Source organism: Scatophagus argus, chromosome 17, assembly GCF_020382885.2.
Source record: "Scatophagus argus isolate fScaArg1 chromosome 17, fScaArg1.pri, whole genome shotgun sequence".
Classification (NCBI taxonomy): domain Eukaryota; kingdom Metazoa; phylum Chordata; class Actinopteri; family Scatophagidae; genus Scatophagus; species Scatophagus argus.
Window position 1 is genome coordinate 17,041,920 of NC_058509.1, and position 20,980 is coordinate 17,062,899.

The 20,980-nt window shown below is 39.9% G+C and overlaps 1 protein-coding gene across 1 annotated transcript in view; it reads right to left on the minus strand.

Moving 5' to 3' along the window:
- LOC124074650 (hippocalcin-like protein 1) overlaps nucleotides 1-20,980 on the minus strand; it is a 33,844-nt gene that overhangs the window by 5,340 nt on the left and 7,524 nt on the right. Inside the window, exon 2 of the mRNA XM_046417783.1 lies at nucleotides 1,531-1,699. Within this exon, the coding sequence (XP_046273739.1) occupies nucleotides 1,531-1,626 (96 nt within the window). The 5' untranslated portion in view covers nucleotides 1,627-1,699. The remainder of the gene's footprint in view (nucleotides 1-1,530; nucleotides 1,700-20,980) is intronic.

The window sequence follows — 20,980 nt, forward strand, 5'->3', positions numbered from 1 at the left end:
GATACAAATTTTACATCTGTAGACCTAAATAAAACCTTTCCAAAGATAGTTGGAACAATCAGGAATCAAGTTTCTGCCACAAAACTTTATGTAATGATTCATTCTGACAGATTAAAGAAATACTTTTTGATAAGGAGCTTAGTCTTGGATAGCTGAAAGCAGTTCAGTTCTATCTTCTTTTCAAGGAGTCACATTTGATAAAGCAGCATTGTGCCTGAGAAGAAAGGAAACGTAAAAGTCATGTCAGTCTCGGTCTTTGTTCAGCAGAAATAAAGCTCTTTTTTACAAAGACCTTTAAAATAGAGGCAACGAGGTGACAAAGTCATTGCCCCGATTTGAAGGCTGGAATTACTTTTTCATCATCATATGAAATATTCTCAACACAGTTCTCTTCCCAATAAAACTGTGAGAGAGAATCACAACTTTTCTTGAAGCTTGGATTTATTGCCAATAAATCCCAGCAAATGACAAGCTGGATAAATTCTCAGAGACCTGAAGCACGTAAACATCCTGTGGAATATATCACACAGTTTATATGACATCTCCAGCATCCTGCAGCTGTTAATCATTTAAGAGCGGACGTCGTCATAACCACTGTCATGACTGTGTGAGGGAACCCAGGGTCAACGAGGATTAAGTCACAAGTGAGGGAGGTGACAGTTTAGCATGTACAGCTCTTATTCAGGACAGCTTGCACAGCTGTTCCATAGGTCTAATCTCAGCATAAAGCCATAGAGCCATCACACAAACCAACAGACATGCACACAAAATCAGATAAGCATGTTAGGTAAGGTCAGTGTGCACTTCATCATGCCAAGTCGTAACAGAGTGGGAATGGGTGATGCTCAGTCCTGGATGGAGACAAACATTGCCACCTTTGAGGCTGCCGTCAGTGTTATGGGTATCTAGTGCAACATAACTGTAAAATAATATGAAATTCTGTTTTTGTGTTGCAGCACTAGACATTTGAGTTGAAGTGGAACTAGTCTAAGCAAACTAATGCAACTTGCAATAATAGCTTGTATTTACAATGAACAGAAATACTAATGCAGGACTTTGATTTTCGCTCACATTTAGTAAAGTAAATAAAGTAAAAGCTCTAAATTAGTAAGTATTGTCAGCAAAATAACTATAACTGTAATACTACTTATACAACAATATCAGTCTTACATAATTCTATATATTTTATTATGAGACAGTATTACTGATGCAACAATGTGAGCTGCATTTTGATGTTGAAGCAAACGTTCTAAACTGTTGGGTAGATAAATTTGTAACAATGCAGCATATTTCATAAGATGCTCAAATACTGCGTATGTATATTTTAAATCTCTAAAGTAACTGTTAACTAAGGAATAAATGTAGCCAAAAAGTACAATATTTCCCTCTGTATTGTTCAACGTAGCGAAATGAAAATGTTACTAATAAGTAAAGTACAAGTATTTCAAATATAATGTGTGAGGAAGTGCAATTAGTTACTTTCCAATACATTAAAGCAAAGCGGTGCCATGGCTGTGACTGACTACGTACCTTATACCACTCCTGCAGCTCGTGGTCAGAGAACTCAGTATTCTCCCGGAGGTCCTGCAGCATCTCTGGCCGCAGCTTGCTGTTCTGTTTCCCCATGTCTGCGGGAGAGGAGTCTTGGTTTCCTTCACGACAACAGTGACTATAACACTAGCCAGGCCGCTTTTCACACCTGTCAGTCAGAGATGAAGACACTGAAGGTCAGCAACAATTAAGCAGACAGGAGGATGACCTGTGACAAGTGAGAACCAAAATACTGTTGGTCAGCAAACAAACGTCACTGGAGTCACCCAGCAACAGCAAAAAATATGGATTAGAAAACAGGATTTCTTAAGAGATGTTTAGTATAGGTTTAAAAATATGGTTTATCTATTACTATCAGAGCTACAATACACAGAAATGTAGTTTGTGCAAATTAAATCACCAAGCAAACAATTGACAAGATGCTGACAAACTGACAGCATGACTGTCCACTCACGCAATGACTGAATATTTAAATGAAATCAAAGCGAGCCTTGTCATAGTGTTGTGTTCCAGTTCCCTTGACACGGGATGTTATGCAACCACAAGTCTTTAAACTGCTGCGTCACATTTGTAAAATATTAAATAATCCCAAACACACCCCTGTGATGCAGGCCCACTGATCACATTTCTGGGTTTATCTGGCCATCTGCGTGTTTGTGTGTCAAGTCAGCTGTATTGTGTGTGTGTGTGTGTGTGTGTCTTCAGATCTCCTAATCTTCCTCACAGCTTGCAACACTGTGAAACCAAAATTGTTAAAACACAATTAATAACAACACCATTAAGATAGTTTTAATATTTTAATTTGTGTAATTAATTGTAATATAAGAATTTACCCACAAAATACTCAGTATTTTATAATCTATTGGTCTATCTCCATATCTGGGGTGAAGACCTCCTGAATTTGCACCTGAATCAAAAAGAGGAAGGTCTCTACAGTACACACTAAGGCTTTAAACTGCGCATGTAATCCATCAAAATACCTTAATCATTTCTTTGTTGAGGGTGAACTTTTGAATTGAAAAATTAAGATCCATGTTATATTGTCAGGTATATTATTGTTCACAAGTGGCCATTGCAGGATAATGGCAAGTTTTACTTTCACAATAAAACCACTCTTTAGTGGTGTATAAAGTAATTAAGAAGTAATTAGAGCACAAGCACAAGTCAAGAAGTCAGAAGACTGACTTAGCCACAAAAGTTACACATCACTATGCATCTTAAGTTTGCTAACTTCAGACAGCTGAAGATATTGTTTATACAAAATACTACGATGGCAGTGTTGAACTAAGCCAGGGTTCATTTTATTACCGATTCAACTTTTCATTTTGGAAGAAAAAGTCTCTTTCATCTTCTTGCAAACAGTTCGGTTGTTTGGATTGTTTTGTGAGTGAACTGAGGATTAACACTTGGTGTTTTATAAGATACTCATTACATAGTACATGTAGATTAAACTTGTCACCATTACTAATATATACCGATATGACACTGTTGAATACTGTAGAGCCAAACAGAGTCAAACTCCTGTGCTTGTTAAGTTTGCTCCATTGGACTAGACGACTAATTAGCCTGTGCTCAACGATCAAAGCACTTGCTTCTTTCTGGGTGTGTGTGTGTGTGTGTACTGGGGATTCAAATTACAGTATCACTGGGGACCGAACACCTCCACAGACTCAGCCGACCTTTCTGACCTCCAGTCTCCACTCAGTCATGCTGGGTAATTACACCAACAATTTAATGTGTAGTGTGTATGGGAAAGTGAGCCTGAGTGCTGGTCTGTTTGTGTTTATATGGACTTGAGAAAGTCAAACAGATGCACATGAGGTCTAGGTTGCTGTCTGGCGAGAGCTTCACATACAGAGAAACAAACCCCACATGTACAATTGTCTCTTTACTCAGCTAATAAAATTAGACTCATATTAAGTCCCTCATCCTGAAGGCGTTAGACTAAACGCTTATACATTGACAGCTATGCTTGCAGCCAGTTTCCAAGCTGCTGAGGGGAGAACTGATGCCATCAATTATGACTCGCTCTTCTCTGTTCAGGGACTGGTGAACACGACTGACTCAGAGGATTAGGAAACAATACAATGGCCCTTCGCCATGTGGCATAAAAATCACAGTTTATATCCACAGTGTGTGTGTATTTGCTGGACTCCACTTGTCATGTTAAAAAATTCTCGTTTTTTCCAAAAGCACAAGATAAAGTCTGTTTCTATAATTACAATTCTGCACTATTTAACTGACAACACACATCTTGTTTCGCTTGCTTGCGTTATTTTACCAACATATTTGAGAAATATATCCTTCTTGTGAAATTATGATTTTTTTTTAGTCTCTGCATGTGAAAATTGCCACCCCACACAGCTCAGTAAGTCTTAAGCCCCTCAGACAATCTAAGGGTAAAGGCATACCCTAATAAAGCTCTCTCCAAGAGGTGATTGAGCAGCATCTGCAGAGCTGAAAGCTATATGTGAAAACAGTAGGTCTCGTCGTAAAACAGTAATTTGTGTTTTAGTTTAGCAGGCAGAGAACTCACTCAGTGCACTGCTGTGTTTCAGATGAATGTTTAAAAAACACAGACCTGTCACAACCGCACTGACACTCTTTTGTACCTGCAGAAATTAATAATAGTCGCCCACGCTGTCCATTGTTATTTGGAGAATACAGCCCCAAAACAATCAGCATGTACCCGTGTGTGTGTGTGCGTGTGTGTGTGTGTGTGTGTCTGTGGTTTCTAAGAAGAAAAGTATGGGGCCAAGGATGAGATTTAATTGGAGAGACACGAATTCTCTAATTAGAGCCACTTGACATATAGACATACATAGCAAACCGTCATATTAATTGGCTTGGAGCAAAATGGAATAAAGGAAGTGAATAAAAAGAAATGTTGAGAGAGTTTCTAACATTATTTGGGTTGAGACCACAAACAGTTAGAAATATTAGAAACTGAAACTGAATCCCCTTCACTAGAACCTCATGCAGCGAGTGAGAGCTTGGCGGTAACATCACAAATCACAAATCTTTTGCAGCTAACATTATCACAGACCTGATTCGCAAAACTTTGCTCTACTGTAGGGTAAAGTTAATACCTTCATCAAAAAGGAATAGTGTCATCTCAGATCGAGGCTGAAGGAAGGTCCTATTTGGTGTAAAAAAATAAAAGCAAAGCTTAAGTGTGGTACCAATAATGCTCAACAATTAAACTGTTATTTTACACTCTAATCCATGCTTAACTGTCATTCACTCCTCGGTGCCCATTTGACCCCAGAAACAGCATTTGCAAGTGGTAATCCAGTGATTAAGCATTGTGCCTTCATAAAGCTGATGACATCATCAGGGTTATTTTCTCCGATTTAACAAAGCTCCTCCACAGGCTGAACAGCACCAAGCACAATGAATAAACTGACCTTTATGTGTAATATTGGTGGCGTGCCCCTTTAAAAGACTACATGACAGTTTGAAACAGATTTTAAATGTCATGTAACATATGACACAGAAGTAAGGCATTTCCTACCATGAGAGTCTGATGTGCTGGTCTTTCAGCCCTATAATAACTGGTCTATAACTGACCTTAAGTTGTTATCTTCTCACCTGACAGCAAGCAAGCTTTTTTTGTTTATGTTTTTTTTAGTGTTTTGTACAAATCCATTATGTTTATTTATGGAAACGCATGTTCTCAGGCATCATAAGGGAGTACAAATGAAAAGAACTGTTCAGTTATATCGGCTGTTTCTAAACAAGAGATTGGTAACCTGGACATATTCAGTTCTTTAACCACTGATTTTTCCTTTTGGAAGTAGAAAACAGGCTCATTTGGCCAAACAACCACGACGCAAACGAACACCTGCTGCTAATGCTAATTTAGTCCGCAGTGGCTAGATAGCTGATCAATCATTATCAGACATTGAAAAGAGCTCTTATATATTAATAACCATGCCTGTTTGATGCTGTACTTCATTATTTGACAAGAAACACAATTAGCCTGTCATTATGGACCCCCAGCATGAGGACGTCACATGACAGCACTATAAACATTCAGTGAAGCCACTGAATCCCACAGAAAGTGAGTGTGAACTGACAGACAGCCTGCCACTGTTCTACACTTGCTACAACAAATGCTGTTCTACCATGCTGACCTTTTCAAAGCACTCACCACTCTCTCCCTCCCCACCATCTAGCTTTGTTTCTTTCTTCAACCCAGCTATGACCTGTGAAAGCTCTCTGCATGCCTCCCTGTTGGTCTGAGAACCACAGAATAGCTAAAATGTTTCTGTCCTAACCAGCCACAGTTGTTTTAATCCCCCGGTGGCCCCCCAAACCCAAAACCTACTTCCAATCCCTTCGTACTGTCTCTTTATCGTTCATCCCTCCATGCCGAGGCATAAACCACTAATCCATCTCTCCAGTCTAAGTGCCCAGTGGTTGTTAGTTGTTGTTGTTCCAGCCCCATCGTAAGTCGACACACACACACACACACACACACACACACACACTGAACACACACATACGCAGACTCTGCCCCTTGAACATCTGTTCCAGTGCGACTAAGCTGGTCACCAACCTCTGGGCTGATGATCCTTGCACAGAGGAGAAAGGAGGGAAAGGGAGGGACAAAGACATGCAAGCAAATGATGTAACACCAAGACAGAATCAGATAGAGAAAGATAAGATGAGAGAAAATCACTTCCAAGGACAAGAGGTGCTTCCAGAGACAAATTGTGTTATTGTGGTATAAAGTCTTCGGGAAATGACAAGGCCTAGGCTCTTATGAGAGTGCAGAGAGTACCCCTCAAGTATCATTGCTACATTTGAGAAATATGAATATTGTGACAAACCACTTTTCTAAAATATGAACCTTTCAAAACTCCAGAAGGTCATTTAACAACACCTACTATGCAGTTTTTAGTTTCAGCTGTGACTATATTTGCCTGATTCAAAAAAAGATCAGTCTGAAGCAGAGCTGTAACCCATTGCTTAGTAATGTGATATATTTTTTGAGTAACAGATCAGTGATTACAATTTGAAATTCAGTAGTTACATTAAAGTTAATAATCACCATAATTCTGTTATTTTGAGAGCTGTCGTGTTTGTTGTCTTAGCAAGAGGGTTGATCACAACTTTGTTTCTGTGCGTTCATTAAACTTATAGATCAAAAAGTGTTAATTTAACGACTTCCTTACATGTTCTCGCCTGGCTTGCTGACATTAGGCACAGGATTCACCTTCTGAGTTGAAGGGTATGAACTCTAAAGCATTACTGTTGGAAGCTTTTGTGATGTGTTGACAGAGTAAGGAAAGCAACATAACATAACTCCAGTTACATAACTCCAAGACTCAAAGCCTTCCTTACGTAGGCTAATGTAATGTTTCATTATGCACTCCTTTGCAGTTGAGCAGGTAGTAGGTATTTATTACTTTTTAAATGAGAAATATAAAATTAGTTATTGATTACATTTTTGCAAGTCACTTTACCAACACTGGCTAGAATTGATGCATAACCTTTTTGTATGACACACAAAATGCATCAAAATATACAATTGTGTGGCATCATGCAAATCAAACTAGAAGCTGTCATTTTTGCCATGTTTGGATTTCAAATTAGTCACACAAGGTGAAACGTGATAAAAATCTTTTTTATTGCCCAGCAGTGGAAATAACTCTAAAACTTCTGTGGATTTGCTGTGTTGTTGAATGTTCTAATTAGATTTTTTATAAAGTCATGTTATTGCCCAAGAAACCCATCAGAAGCACCTTATAGCACATCAGTGGACACTAAAAGTAATTCAAATTGTTTGAGTTGTGTTCCTTAAGAAGGAATGAAGCAGGGTTCACTGCAGGTTTTACAGATTGTTGAGTAAAATCCTCCAACACCAGGCCCATTGATTTCCCTGGCCGTTAAAGCATGTTGACAAACTATGGTCAGGGAGGTAGCGTCCTCATCACAGAGGCAGACAACACTGGTGACACTGGCTGACCAATATCAAGTTTTTAATAAAAGACCTGTTACAGTACATCTGCCCAACTTTAGCTGCAATAAAGGGAAGGAGAAAGAACGCAGTGGAGAACCGACTGATATGGAGAGAGGGGAAACTGGAAAAAGGGCAGGAGGAATGTGAAAAAGTGAAAGTCAGAGTGAGTGAGAGAGGAGATAAGTCTAAAGTCCAATTTAACATTTCAGAGAGCCAGTTTTTTTCTCCACTGTTTAATGTGCTTATAAGACGAGAAAATGCCGCCTTCATATCTCCTGCCAACAGCGCAGTCATTAGGGAGGAAGAGAAATGGAGAGAGGGAGCGAAAAGAAAGCAAGAAGCTAGAGAGGATGATAGGTAACAAAGGGAGGGGTTGTTGGAGTGGTATGCAGCATTAGAATAAAGCAGACAGAGCTGGTGCCATGTGAAAAAAGCAACAGATCAAGAAATCTGACAGCCACCATTGATTTTTCTTTTTCTTCGCTCGAGTGTTTTCAGCTTCCCGTTGCCTCTTCTCAAAGCGCAGCAATCTGAGAGGCCACCTGAGACGCTGGGCAGCTATACCTTTTATCCATATTTCTTTTCTTTCCTCTGCTGTGCATGTTTTTTTGTTTTTTTTTTATCTCCCTCACAATAACCCATAATTTCTGCCCGTCAAATTCTTTTCTTCTCCCAGAGCTTCAACTCAGTCACTTCTCTCTGCCATGCAAGGGAGGAAAATACACTGTCTGCTCTCTCTCTGTCTCTTTCAGATTGTTCTTGGTGAAGATTTGTAATCTAATTTTGTCCTCTCTCCTGTCATTGTGATGATGACTGTAAATACTCGTGATGAAGATGCAGTGTTATGTGTTTTGTGTGGGTGACCAGTTATGATATGATAATATAGTTCTGCAGCTCTGAGAAGTAAGGCACAGATGTGTATATATCTTTTTCTGCCTGCTCTGTCAGAAAACAATTGTGATGGGAGAATGAGATTGAACTAAAACAGTTCATGAGCTCAAAGATGCTAAAATGCCCTGTGAAGTTGAGTGACAATTTCCTGTAGCTATGTGATCGTTTGCTAATGCAAAAATATAACCAACAGCCAAAAAACAGAGGTAAAACTCATTTTTAAATAATGGACTAAAACATGAACCTTAAACACTACTTTTCCTGTCAATCCTGCTCCTCCATTCCCTACTTCCATATTGTGCCATTAATGCCACTGCTGTATTAATATGAATTAGTTCATCAAGTCTAAAATCCCTGTGCTTCCATCTTGGGAAACAGTGAGGAAAAAAAAAGATGCTGAGAAGCAGAGGGAGAGCAGGGAGAAAAGATGAAGGGTTGATGAAGATGCAGAGAGTCTGAAGGAAAAGACATTAATGGAGTGGTTAAAAATAAGAACGAGGACTGGTCCTCGGTGTGGAGCTCTCTCTCTGTCTCTCTCTCCTGCTGCACTTCCACAGTTTTCAGAGCATGTCCAAATCCTTATAATAACTCTCTGTCAAAGAGGGAGCGTGTGCGCACACACACACACACACACACACACACATAAAGACTTGCGTATATTCACACATGTATGACTTACTTCATGGTACTCTCTGATAATCCTTCTTTCATTTAATACAAGCACTGTGTAAAATGTAGAGATGCTGATGATGTGGAAAGTGTTGAAAAACAGGGAGGATGTGATGAAGTTACATTTAAGGTCACTTAAGTGCAGGGGGCAAAAGCTTAAAAGGCTTATGTGGTATTCACTTCAGAGTGAGGATGAGAGACAGACAGACAGATAGAAGGGAGAGCTGAGGTAAACCAGGGATGGTAAAATTACTCCAAATGGGAGCAGTCATACTGCTGACCTTAGCATTAACCAGTGATCACAAATTCAGAGAACTGCAAAAAGATTTACTCCCTGTTACACAAATAAAAATATGTATTCTCCACTTATAAACACGTTGAATATCGGATACCCACTTGTTCCGAGCATACAGAGACGCTTAGCAAGGTAATCTCATGTACAATAGGATTGCAACTGACGATTATTGTCATTATGACCACCACATTCATTGAAGCTGAGAATGACAGTTGTTGCAGTTCTTTTTTCAGCATGCATAGATAGCATCTTAAAAATTGACTTTAGCTGTAGAAAATGTCAGATTAAGTGATACAGATAATTAATCAACATATCAGACAAACAGACAGTCTTACTTATTTAAACACATATATACCATTCAAACTATGGCAGTGAGCATTCTTCTGCCTGTAACACATCAGCTTGATGTTGGGCACTGGATGTTAGCTTATCCCTTACAATAATTGACCAAAAGAGGTAAATACCCTCACATCAGATCATCAGGGACAACATTCTAATACACAACAAATCCTGAAAGTTCACAAAAAGTTCCCACATTTTGCCTTTATACTCCCAAACCCGCACCACAGAGCAGTGTGTGAACGTCAGGGTCCAATCTTATGAATCTTATGAAGTCGTTTTCTCCTGATAAATTATCTTGAGAGACTGACCTTTAATTTTCTCAAGATAAATGAACCTATTATCTCAAGAAAACAAGCTTTGTCATCTTAAGATAACAAAATAATTACCTTGTGATCTTAAGATAACAGCAATAAAAACATAATTGTTAGCAAGGTCATTCTCAGCTTCCACATTTTTTAATGTCATATAAATCACTAAGAGAAGACATTCTGCTGCATTGTGTATATGCCACTATATGGTACCACCAACATGCCAAATGGAGAGCATATAGAGTTTTAACACACATTTTTTTCTGGCTCCACTGGACGACAGCAGCAGGCTTCTTTTCAGGAACAAAGACCCCCATCTGGGAGGAGGCTGACCTCATTTATAACATATCCAGTGGAGGGCAGCGCTATTTCGATCTGGGTCACAAAGACAAGAAATAATGTCCTCCATCGAGAAGTAACAATCAAGTTTACCATTTACTGAAAAGTGAAAACTTCTACGATCTATCCATTACTTTGGTTCCAAATAAGTAAATAAGAAACAATTCTCTGCTCTGAAATCTGGGACGATTAAGTCATGTAGGTAAAAATATTCCGACATGGAACATAGGGCCTTCTTGGCACTGAACAGCGATTTTATTTCCATGATACACCGCCACCCTCATTCCTGTTCAGTAAGAAGCCTTGTTTCTTGGCTAGCCAGTATTTTGTGAGACTCTTTAAACACTGTATCACTGCTTTCCAACAATCCAGACCATACGACTTCCCTCTGAGTTGCTTCTTCTAATGATGCCCTCAACCACAAAATCATCTCTGGCTGCTCAATTTTTGATCAGAATGAAAGGAAAATCAAACATGCATCCACAAATATGTCAGCATACTGGGTTGCATGCGCATACATCTTTACTCTTTCCATGCAGGGTGGGGATAAATATCAGTTCATACCACAAGGAAAGAAAAGATGTTCATTCATACAATATTAATATCATATTTTTCAAGACACAGGACTTGTGGGAAGCCTCCTCACAGCCATTTCTTATGAAATATTTACATTGGGAAGCTCATCTTCACAATCTGTAAAGGCTGAATTTATGCAGTTCAGTCTTCCAGCTGCATCACTGTTACCTCTCTATCATGACATTATTACATGTAAATGCTAAATTATAGTGGATATTTGCATAAAATGACAGCAAATGTACACTGTGCAGATGTGAGTGAAGTTTGTCCTGCTGAGTCAAAGACAAAAGCAATATGCATTCAAGACTGTGCTGCAACTACACAATTTTAACATATTTTTGTACCCACTTAGCAGCTGGTCACAAAATACATTTGGTGCAATTTCATACATCCAAATGAATAAAGTGCACAGTAATAGAGCAAGGTGAGCGCTCGCAGAGGGCAAAGTGTGGGTAAGTATTTTATTTAATGGCTAAGACACCACAGCTTTATAAGTTATGAAGGCAGTAAATAAAGCATTTGGTCCAGCGCTCAGAACTGTTGCTTTGAGAAAGACCTGTACTCACCAACATACGGCTCAGGTCAGCACTGCATCTGTCTGTGTATGCACAGCAGGGGTGGGAGCTCTGGCTGACTGACTGTAGCACACCATGTGTTTGTGTGGGAAGGGCCAGGTTCGAGGAGACGACGAGCAAAGCGTCTGCACAGTTGGTGCATCAAAGGGAGTCAAGCAATAACATTTGTTGATTACACAATATGTGAGTCTAAGAGAGGTTAGGAGTAGAAAGTGTTTACTGCATTTAGTGAAGGTGAACAACTTGGAAGGAAAAGAAAGAGAAAGGAAGATGAGAACGGATTAAATAAAGACATTAAACAAAACAAGAGGAACGCTAATGGATAATTAATGACACTTTTTCCCTTGCTCCCTCCATCTGTTTTCGTCTCAGTATCTGCTCAGTGCAGAGCTATGACCTTTAGAGAGTGTGTAATTCTAGCACAGGGCCTGAACATAATAATATATGAAAATCCATAGTACCTGCTGTATACTGAGTGGACTGAAAACAGCAGGCTCGTCTGCTGACACTCTGAATCGTGGCCCTCCACCCAGACAACTTATTATATCAGCAGCAGCCTCACTCCCATGGGGGAGATGCAGCCACAAGTTAGCTTGTCTTCCTCTTGGAGACAACTTGGCCTCAGCTGCTGAGCTAGTCACAGTTCAGAAGCCCGGTTCCAGTTCATCAAGAGCACATTGATATTTTTAGACACATGAGACATCTGAACAGCTCTGTCCAATGACTGTCAGGAAGCTATAACAGATATTCATGCTCTGATTAAACTCACACCAGTGTAGAAATACATTCAAAGAAGAAGAAGGACTTCAACAACAAATACTGAGCACCATCTTAGTTGTCAGGTTGATTTCTGGGCCTTTCGGACCAGAAAGTGTTAGAACCTTCCGTAACATTAGACTTTTTTTTTCACATTGTTTTCCAAAAAGAAAAATATAATAGAGAAAAAAAAATACTTTTTCAAGGTATGGTAATGAATCATGTCCAGTAAGTACCAGTCAGGACAAACCAGTTCTTAAGTCAAGTCATGATCAGAACCCTTTGGTGCTAATGTGTAGCAGCGATATGACTAATAGGGTAATTCTGCTGATGAAGTAAGAATTATGGACAGATTACTTGAGCCATTATCAATTGATATGAAATGCATAAGCACATATTGATGCTCCATGAAGCAGAGGTCGAAATCACTTTGCTGATTCAACTTGCATCACTCAGTTGAAAGATTCACCAACGGTGACAGTTCATTCTTCATGCCACAAAACTACACCTATAAGGCTAATCGCTTAGCAGCCACCTATCTGCACAGGAGTTAGCCTTTAGCATCATGACTGTATCATCGAATTGTCACTGCGCTCCTTCAGTAAGCTTTATGCTACAACATGGTGTATGTCATAGCTAAGCTTACAACTGTGTTTTCTTTCAACAGTGATGGGAGCTACAACAGGAGCTTCTAACTCATATGAGCAATACATAGCAAGTATTCATTCTACAGTTTTGAAGATTTCACATGAGAAATTCCTGTATTGGTGTTTTTTCCCTTTTGGTCTGTTTCCTTTTATCCAAATAGCTATTCTTTGTAGCTGGAACTGGTCGGGGCTCACTGGAAGTGGGTGATGTCACTACATTGCAAAAATCAGAATTGAGCGACATTTGATGTCGGCCGCTGCCAGCCTGCTGTCTATCAAATTGAATATTAAAAAAACCTCCAACCACACCCACACAGTTAGTCTTAATAGATAACATGCAATGATGTTTTTTTTTCCAGACTTTAACTAATTGTTGCTTATTCAATCATTGATATTTTATATAAAAACAATGTGAAACCAAGTTTTCAGGCACTTTAGAAAGTCAGTTGGCCCATTTGTTGGATAAAGGTGGTTGTATTATTAATAATAGCATTGCAAAATTGTCATTGAAGATATAATTGACATTTTGTCTGTCAGACTGACCCCTAAATAAATCTATTGCTTCCACAGATTCCCCCCAGGGGTCACAAACGTAGCTATTCTGCTGTTGAGGTGAAGGAGAATCCTGATGTAGTTCTATCCTTAGCTGCAATCGATCTGCTGACAAACAACACCACGTCTTCCCTGTCCTCTCAGTTAGCCTCTACTTTTTCTTTTCTTGCTTCCTCCATTTATCTCCCTTCTCCTCCAAACTGTCTCCGATGTCAGTTTGTCGTTTTTTAACAGCCCTTGATCTTTGCTAAATGCCTTGGGCCTTGCTTGCTGCAGCCTGAGCTCCCATGGTATTGCTGCTCTAGATCTTTCCGTCCTGCTCCTGCCAACGCAAACTGGCAACACGGCCACTAGAACCCGGCCTTCTGGCCTTTCTCCTTGTTACTAAACTACCCAAAAGTGGGTTCAGATGCATCATGTTGTGCTGGGATTCATGAGTGCTGTCATGATGTCCTGATTTAGTTGCCTTGCTGAATGGACAAGACATGGGGTAATAGAGGCTGAGAGCAGTTGCTTTCTAACTCTTGACATTTAAGTGCTCAGGTTTAACGAGGTCCAAGTATGCATATCCATTAAATACAATGCAATCATTCAAAACACTCATGTAAGTTACAAACCTGCATGCATCAGGGGAGAAATGTTATTCCTCTAATGTCTGTTCGGCAGTTTGGACAATATGGAAAGCTTGTGGTTAGGTCTAGTTGTAGCTTCGGTGTAAATGATATTGTAAGGGCAAGTTAAATAGGACACTCAATCAAACCTCTCTCCTTTCAACCTGCCAACGGTATCATGTTGCCTGGGACGTGAATTCTCCCACATGCACTGAGCTTAAAGGGTTACTGTGCTGTTTTTTTTTTTTAAGCTCTCCAAGGGCTCTAATAAACGGGACATCCCTTACTGAGAGAGGCCTCCAGGGTGAATGGCTTTCGAGGCAGGGAAGTATATTTTAGTTCATGTCCCACCGCAGCAAGCTGCACGGAACCAAGAGCCCAGAAGACATTCCTAGCCACGTGTGGCAACCACACACAGTAGTCTGCACGCAGTCACAAAAACCCACACTGCAGGAACACACATTTCACAGCATGAAGATGGCAATCATCATCCCACCATCAACTTACTTTCTTTGTTGCTGGAGGCAATCATTCGCTTATTCAGGTCAAGGATTGTGATGAGAAATCAGTGCTTTAAAAAAAAGACAGCTATGTAGGGCATAGGTGATCACTACTTTTTTGACAAGTTGTGGCTTATCATCATCATTTAAAATGTTGTTGTTTTTTTTTAAAAAAAATCGATTTCTTGTAACTAAAAATTTACACCCAATACCTGTCAGGTGCAACTGCCACTGGTAACTGATTCAACCAACTAATGGTAACTTGGAGCTAAGAATAAAAAAAAGTAAAATGAAATGATGCTTTACAACGTAAACACAGCTTGTGATGCTACAGTGACTGCATGCTTTCAGAATTGTTTGTTTTAGACTGACCTGCACCAAAGATTAGGGTAGAGCAAGTACTAGACTGAAATGAGAAACCAGTACAGATAATCTACCTTCTATAGGTAGATTATCTGTGCTGTACAAGTATACTTTGTTTGAGTATCATCCAAGTGAAATGTGTCAATATCTGTACTTGTGATAAAGGAAAATCCTCACTGGGTAGCTCACTGAAGTATAATTCACTCGGTTTTATACTGATCCAATGCAATATCTATAGAAAGGCTTTGTCTCTTTTTTGGCGGATATGTCAAAGAAACCCATGACTTTCACTCAGGAGACCAGTGCTCGAGTCCCGTGTGAAACAGGAGGTAAACATCGATTGAACTGACATCTACAAGTTTCTTTCCTAAACCTAACAAAACTGTAGCCATAGGTCAGGTAACTAAGACATCAAAGATCACATGATGAAAATCACCTGACTCTGACCTATCATTATCTCATTACAATCCAAATCTCATCAGTCATCAAACTGACATAGGACAACAACAAGGAGCTATTTAAGGCCAAGCAGGACCCAAGAGAGTGTCAGCAGTAAGGAAGATCAATGTGAAACACATGGACTAAAAAACTGAGAAAAGGCGATATAGAGAGGAGAAGTCATGTTATGGTGAGAAAAACAAAAGAGAAAGCTGTGCTCATGTGGACCTCAGGAGAGTCGAGGGTGTGAGAGGCAGATGGGGAAGGCAGGAGCATTAGTCTTTTCCAGCTGCTTGCTGGCACACACACACTGATGACAAGGTTACGACCCCTCTGGCTTTCGCTCTTTGTCTTCCCTTCTCTATCTTTCCACTTCATTTTCAAACACACTCTTCGTTGTATCTCTCTCTCTCTTCATTTTCCCACTTGGCACATTTCTCCTGCATACATCTGATTTACTGTATAACAGTTTCTAATCACGCAATGAAAAACACCAGAACAGACGGCTGTCGATCCCATCTCCCCATTTACTCCAACGTTCCACCTCGCACCAACACATGGCGGTCACGCATCCCTCGAAATGTGTGACTCATGAATGTATTGAATGAATTTATACAGATAACTACAATTTTGGCATCATTCGTGTTTACAGATCGTGTATATGTGTAGGTGAACTGTGGGTGCGCGTTTCCCATATTGTATCATATTTTTTATGGCAGAAGACTCATAGCATATCTTGTGCTGCTCTTTTACTCTATCTATGTTAAATCCTGTTATCTTTACATAACGCAAAATTGTCCTGAGAAGATCTGCAAATCCTCTTGGTGTGTTACACTCAGCGATTACTTTGACTGGGGCTCTGATGCGTATCCCTCCATAGTAGAATTGGTCTGTGGTTAGAAAAACAAAAGGAGTGGGGGAGAGGCCACAGATCTCTTGCCTAAAAGTCATCACGTTAATATAAGGCAAAGGACATTGCTTTCTAATATACTTACATAAAGAGGATTTGGCCTCCACTTCGCGTTCTCGCAGCCATAATCTAACTCACTCATCCTTGCTTGTTTCGTGCAACTTCTCTCTATCCCTGGAAGATTTGATCAAATATAGTTGATGACACATCTCTGCAGAATTCAGCAGGTTTTCTGTTCAAAAAGAACCTTCAAAACATCTCTCTGGAAAATCAGGGAAAAATTGGGAAAATTGAATGCCTCAAAGGTATCTTAACTGTGGAACTTAAATGATGCTATGTCAGGATACACAATGTCTAGAACTAATGTGGCTCAAAAGGCCCCTTAGTGTCCAGATAAGGCAGAGGCACGCAGCATATGATGTGCAGGGAGGTGGAGAAATAACGTAAATGTCATGCTTCAATGAGGGGTGACTGGAAAACTATGCCATACCACCTCGCCACATAATAGCTGTCTCACTTTCATAATTCCTGTGCTGGGGATGAGAAAAGAGAGAAAGGATCTAAAAATACCAGCAGCCCCCTACAAAGAGCCAGCTCAGCGAGAATTTCCCCTTCACAAGTGATCACGTCACACCAACAGAGGCCCACGAGCTGCGTGATGGAGATATTCCACAATGCAGTGTGGCGATTTATACAGTGCTGGCGTGCAGGGCTCACCCCAGGGTCAGATGGGAAGATCACACATTCAGACAACTCCTCGACTTGCTTACAGACTCTCTTATGCTCCCGCTCTCCGTCTTCCCCCCTCATCTCCTGCAGGCTCGGCTGTGAAGTTCACACTTCAGTCTGCTGATACCGAGCAAAGAATCACATCCTTGCTGGTTCCCCCACTTTCTTATTTTTACCACAAAGCTGTGGATCACAACTGCTGAAAGTGTGACTTTTTACTACACCTGGGTGAATAGAAAATCTGTCATGATGAAAAGCAGCACTGCTCCTTAATTTGGCTCTGAATAATTAGCCTCTACATTTACATGCTAGAGGGGATCGGCCCAGAAAAATGAGTACAAACTCTCTGCACATTATATTTACATTTATTGTAAATTATAACATGATGTTATTTAAAATGACTACAAAAATATCATACAAATATTTAATTAGCTCTTTCTTAAATCCCTCTTAACAAGACTTAAACCCAGAGAAGGTAACCCTTATGAAAAGACTATATCCCGTATGTATGTGTGTGTGTGTGTGTGTGTGTGTGTGAGTAGTATGTATAAAGTGTTTCTTACATTAGGGTACAGACCAGGCCTGTGACAGTAACGTTTTAACTTTTAACCAGGTGCCATTGATAATGGGAATACACACACTCAAAAGCCACCTTGCGTAACTAAATTCCTCCAGCATCCATGCAACATTGTCCCTGACAGTAGCCATATTGTGTGCATGTTTACAAGCAGGTGACATGAAGAATGCACAGCGATTTGTTCACAATGTGCTCTGGTGAAGGGGTGCACTTCATCAGTCAATTTATCAAACAATCCAAACCACAGCTGATGACACTGCGTGCATCCAAGAACCCTTAAACCAGTCAAAATTATGTGACATTAGAATGACTTTTCCTGTGGATTAGTCATTAGTTATCCATTTATTTCGAGTAACAAATAATTTGGAGCGACATGTTTGAGTTGGTTTGCCTTACTTGACACTGCATGTATTATACGTTTGCACATGATGTTGATGCTGATGCAACAGCCCTAACCTTTGCACATCTGTACTTTCAGCTGCAGCTCTCTCTTTCACTCTTTTTATCATCTTCACTTTCTCTTTATGTCTCCCTTTCTTGAATGGTTTGCTTCTTTCCTGTTCTCCACCTCCATCTTATTTTCCATCAGAGTTTTTGTATTTGAGCAAGTAGAGCATTTGTGAGGTCGGGCACTGATGTTGGACAAAAAGTCCTGGCTCACAATATCTGTTCCAGTTCATCCCAAAGGTGTTTGATGGGGTTGAGGTCAGGGCTCTGTGTGGGCCAGTTAACTTCTTCAACACTAAACTGAGCATCCAGCCGTGTCTTTATGGACTTTATGGACACAGTCATGCTGAAATAGAAAAGGGTCTTCGACAAACTGCTGCCACAAAGTTGGAAGCATAGCATTGTCCAAAATGTCTTGGTATGCTGAAGCACTAAAATTTCCTTTCCCTGAAAAACAGCCCCCCCAAAAAAGGCATGTCTAAATACTTTTGTCTATATAGTGTACATCTCACATCTCTGCTGTGGAGTGTAACAGCTTGCACAGCACTCTGATCAGTGACAGCCTTGTAAGCTTCAGTTCAGTTGCTGTCACTGCTTTCATTTTAGACCACAGTTATTGTGTCTTGTTGTGAGTATTCTGCTACAGATGTGCCAAATGTAAAGGACAGAGGCTGATCTATTAACAGCTGACAGCTAATGTGCTTATCACACTCTGTTTGCCTTTACAAATGGATCCCTGTTATTGTTTGGATGGTATGAACACAAATGAGGGTAGCACATGCACATGCAAGATTAATTGCAGCGGTGACATGAAATGCATATATTTTGACTAAATGGCAGCTGAGGACACTGAAAGAAATGTCGCAATATGCCAGCAAATGGAAAAAGAAGATTGCCAAACAATGATGTAAACAATGCTGGATGTAAAATCTTCACAAAACAATCTTCAAAAATTCACTTTGCAAATGTTTTATGAGCAAGAAATTACATACATACATGAATTCTGCATGTGTGTCAGACCTCACCAGTGCACACAATGTGTTTTGGTCAGAAACACTGAATAGACTGAATGATACAAAAAAAATAAACATGAAAAATGCATGAAACATTCCAGCCCTGGCTTCCATTAATCGCTTGGACCTCCCTATATTGAAGCCTCTTCTGTGACAGCAACAGTAAAGAACTGCTGCAACTAAATTTCTGATCATAATAAAGGCAAAAAAGTGTCCAAAAACAAACATCAAAGAAAAAAAACATAAGCTTTATAGCAGCTCACATTATGAGAGTATCATGCTGTGCCCTGAGAGGCAGACAGCACATTTAATTCAGCAGACTACACAGAATAATGCTGCTCTTTTCCTCACAGCTCCACAGAACAAGGTTGCTATGTGATTGCACCAGCAGCTGAAGAAATGAGTCTGCAGTCATTACGGCTGCTTGTAAACGCATCCAAGCCAGCCGGCGCCAGATCGATTTTTCTATTTCTGATTGGCCCTCGGTTATTGCCCTGAGAGCCATGCTAGAGGCTGACTGGGGGAAAGCGCTGAGCTTAATTGATGCTGTCAGAGTATGAAACAGGTTATAATTTTTTCACCTGGAACATTTTATCTCCCTTTTGAAATACTGTTCTGCTCTCATATAAGAAAAATACAAGCAAAAACTCCACTACTCTGTTTATATTTATGCAGCTGAGATGGAAACACAGCTGGCGGTTATTCCTCCATAAAATTCCTCACATTCTGCTCGGGCATAGATTACAGCTTTAATGTCCCAGAGGGTCAATTTGGCTCACAGACGGCAGTCAGTAATAGCAAATACAGAAAGAATATAAGCATGTGCGGTTATATGGAATTCATCTGTGAAGAGTGAGCGCACACGTTCTTGCCTTATAAGCAAACTGGAGGAGGTCCATTCTGAGATTTCAGAGAATTAGATTTTTCACATTATATTTTGTGGTTGTGGATAACACTGATGTAGAAGCAGTGGAAGAAAAAAAAGGAAAAGTGATAGAGCAGAGAGAAGAACACAAGTCAACCTCTGTCAGACATCCAACGGATGGAGAGAACTGCAGGATGTGAAAGGATTCAAAACTAATCCTGAGTTCGTACTCTTCCTCTTAGACAGGTATGTAATATGTCTATTTTATATATGAAATACACTGCAACACATGGTTTTACATCAGTACATGAATTAACGTTGATGGGCTTATTTCAGGGTGGACATTAGTGTGATACAACTGGCTTATAACATTTTTGCAACTGAATTTGATTTTGGCTTATAATATAGACAGCACCTCTGGGGAATGCTGAAAACAAGCTCTCACAACAAAATAACTGTTACCAACAAGTCTGTTAGTTGAAAAATAATCCTGATAAAACAAACCTTTTCCACCAGCCAAACCTTTCACAGTGCCAAAAAAATCTGAGCAGATCCTGACAATAATAAATACATGAATGAATAAATAAACAAAATCACCTGCCAAAACTTTCACACAAAAAAGTTCAATAATATTAAAACCTTTTTTAAGGACCAAAAAAAAAAAAACATTGCCTCTCAGGGCCTCTGTATTACATAGTCACACTATACATACACTATACATCCTGAAAGCCTTCTTGCATCTTTCTTTCACTTGCTTCCAAAATAAATGCCCACTACAGCCAGATCAAGAGTTCTGTGACACAAGACTGTGGTGCTTATGGGTAATTTGGAGTTGGAGTCCTGCTTTTTGAACGAAAAATGAAGGCATTGCTGTACCTCGTCAGAGACTTTGCACTGGGTTGCTTGATTTTATTCCTCAGGCTGCACATTAGTGAGCATAGAAGGCAGGAGTATGGGATGTAGATGTGGAGTCTAATCCTTTTCAACATTCCTGGTTCTGGTGAGTTGCATTCAAGGTCCTATCTTCAAAACTGTAGTGCCTGGTTCCATTTCCACAA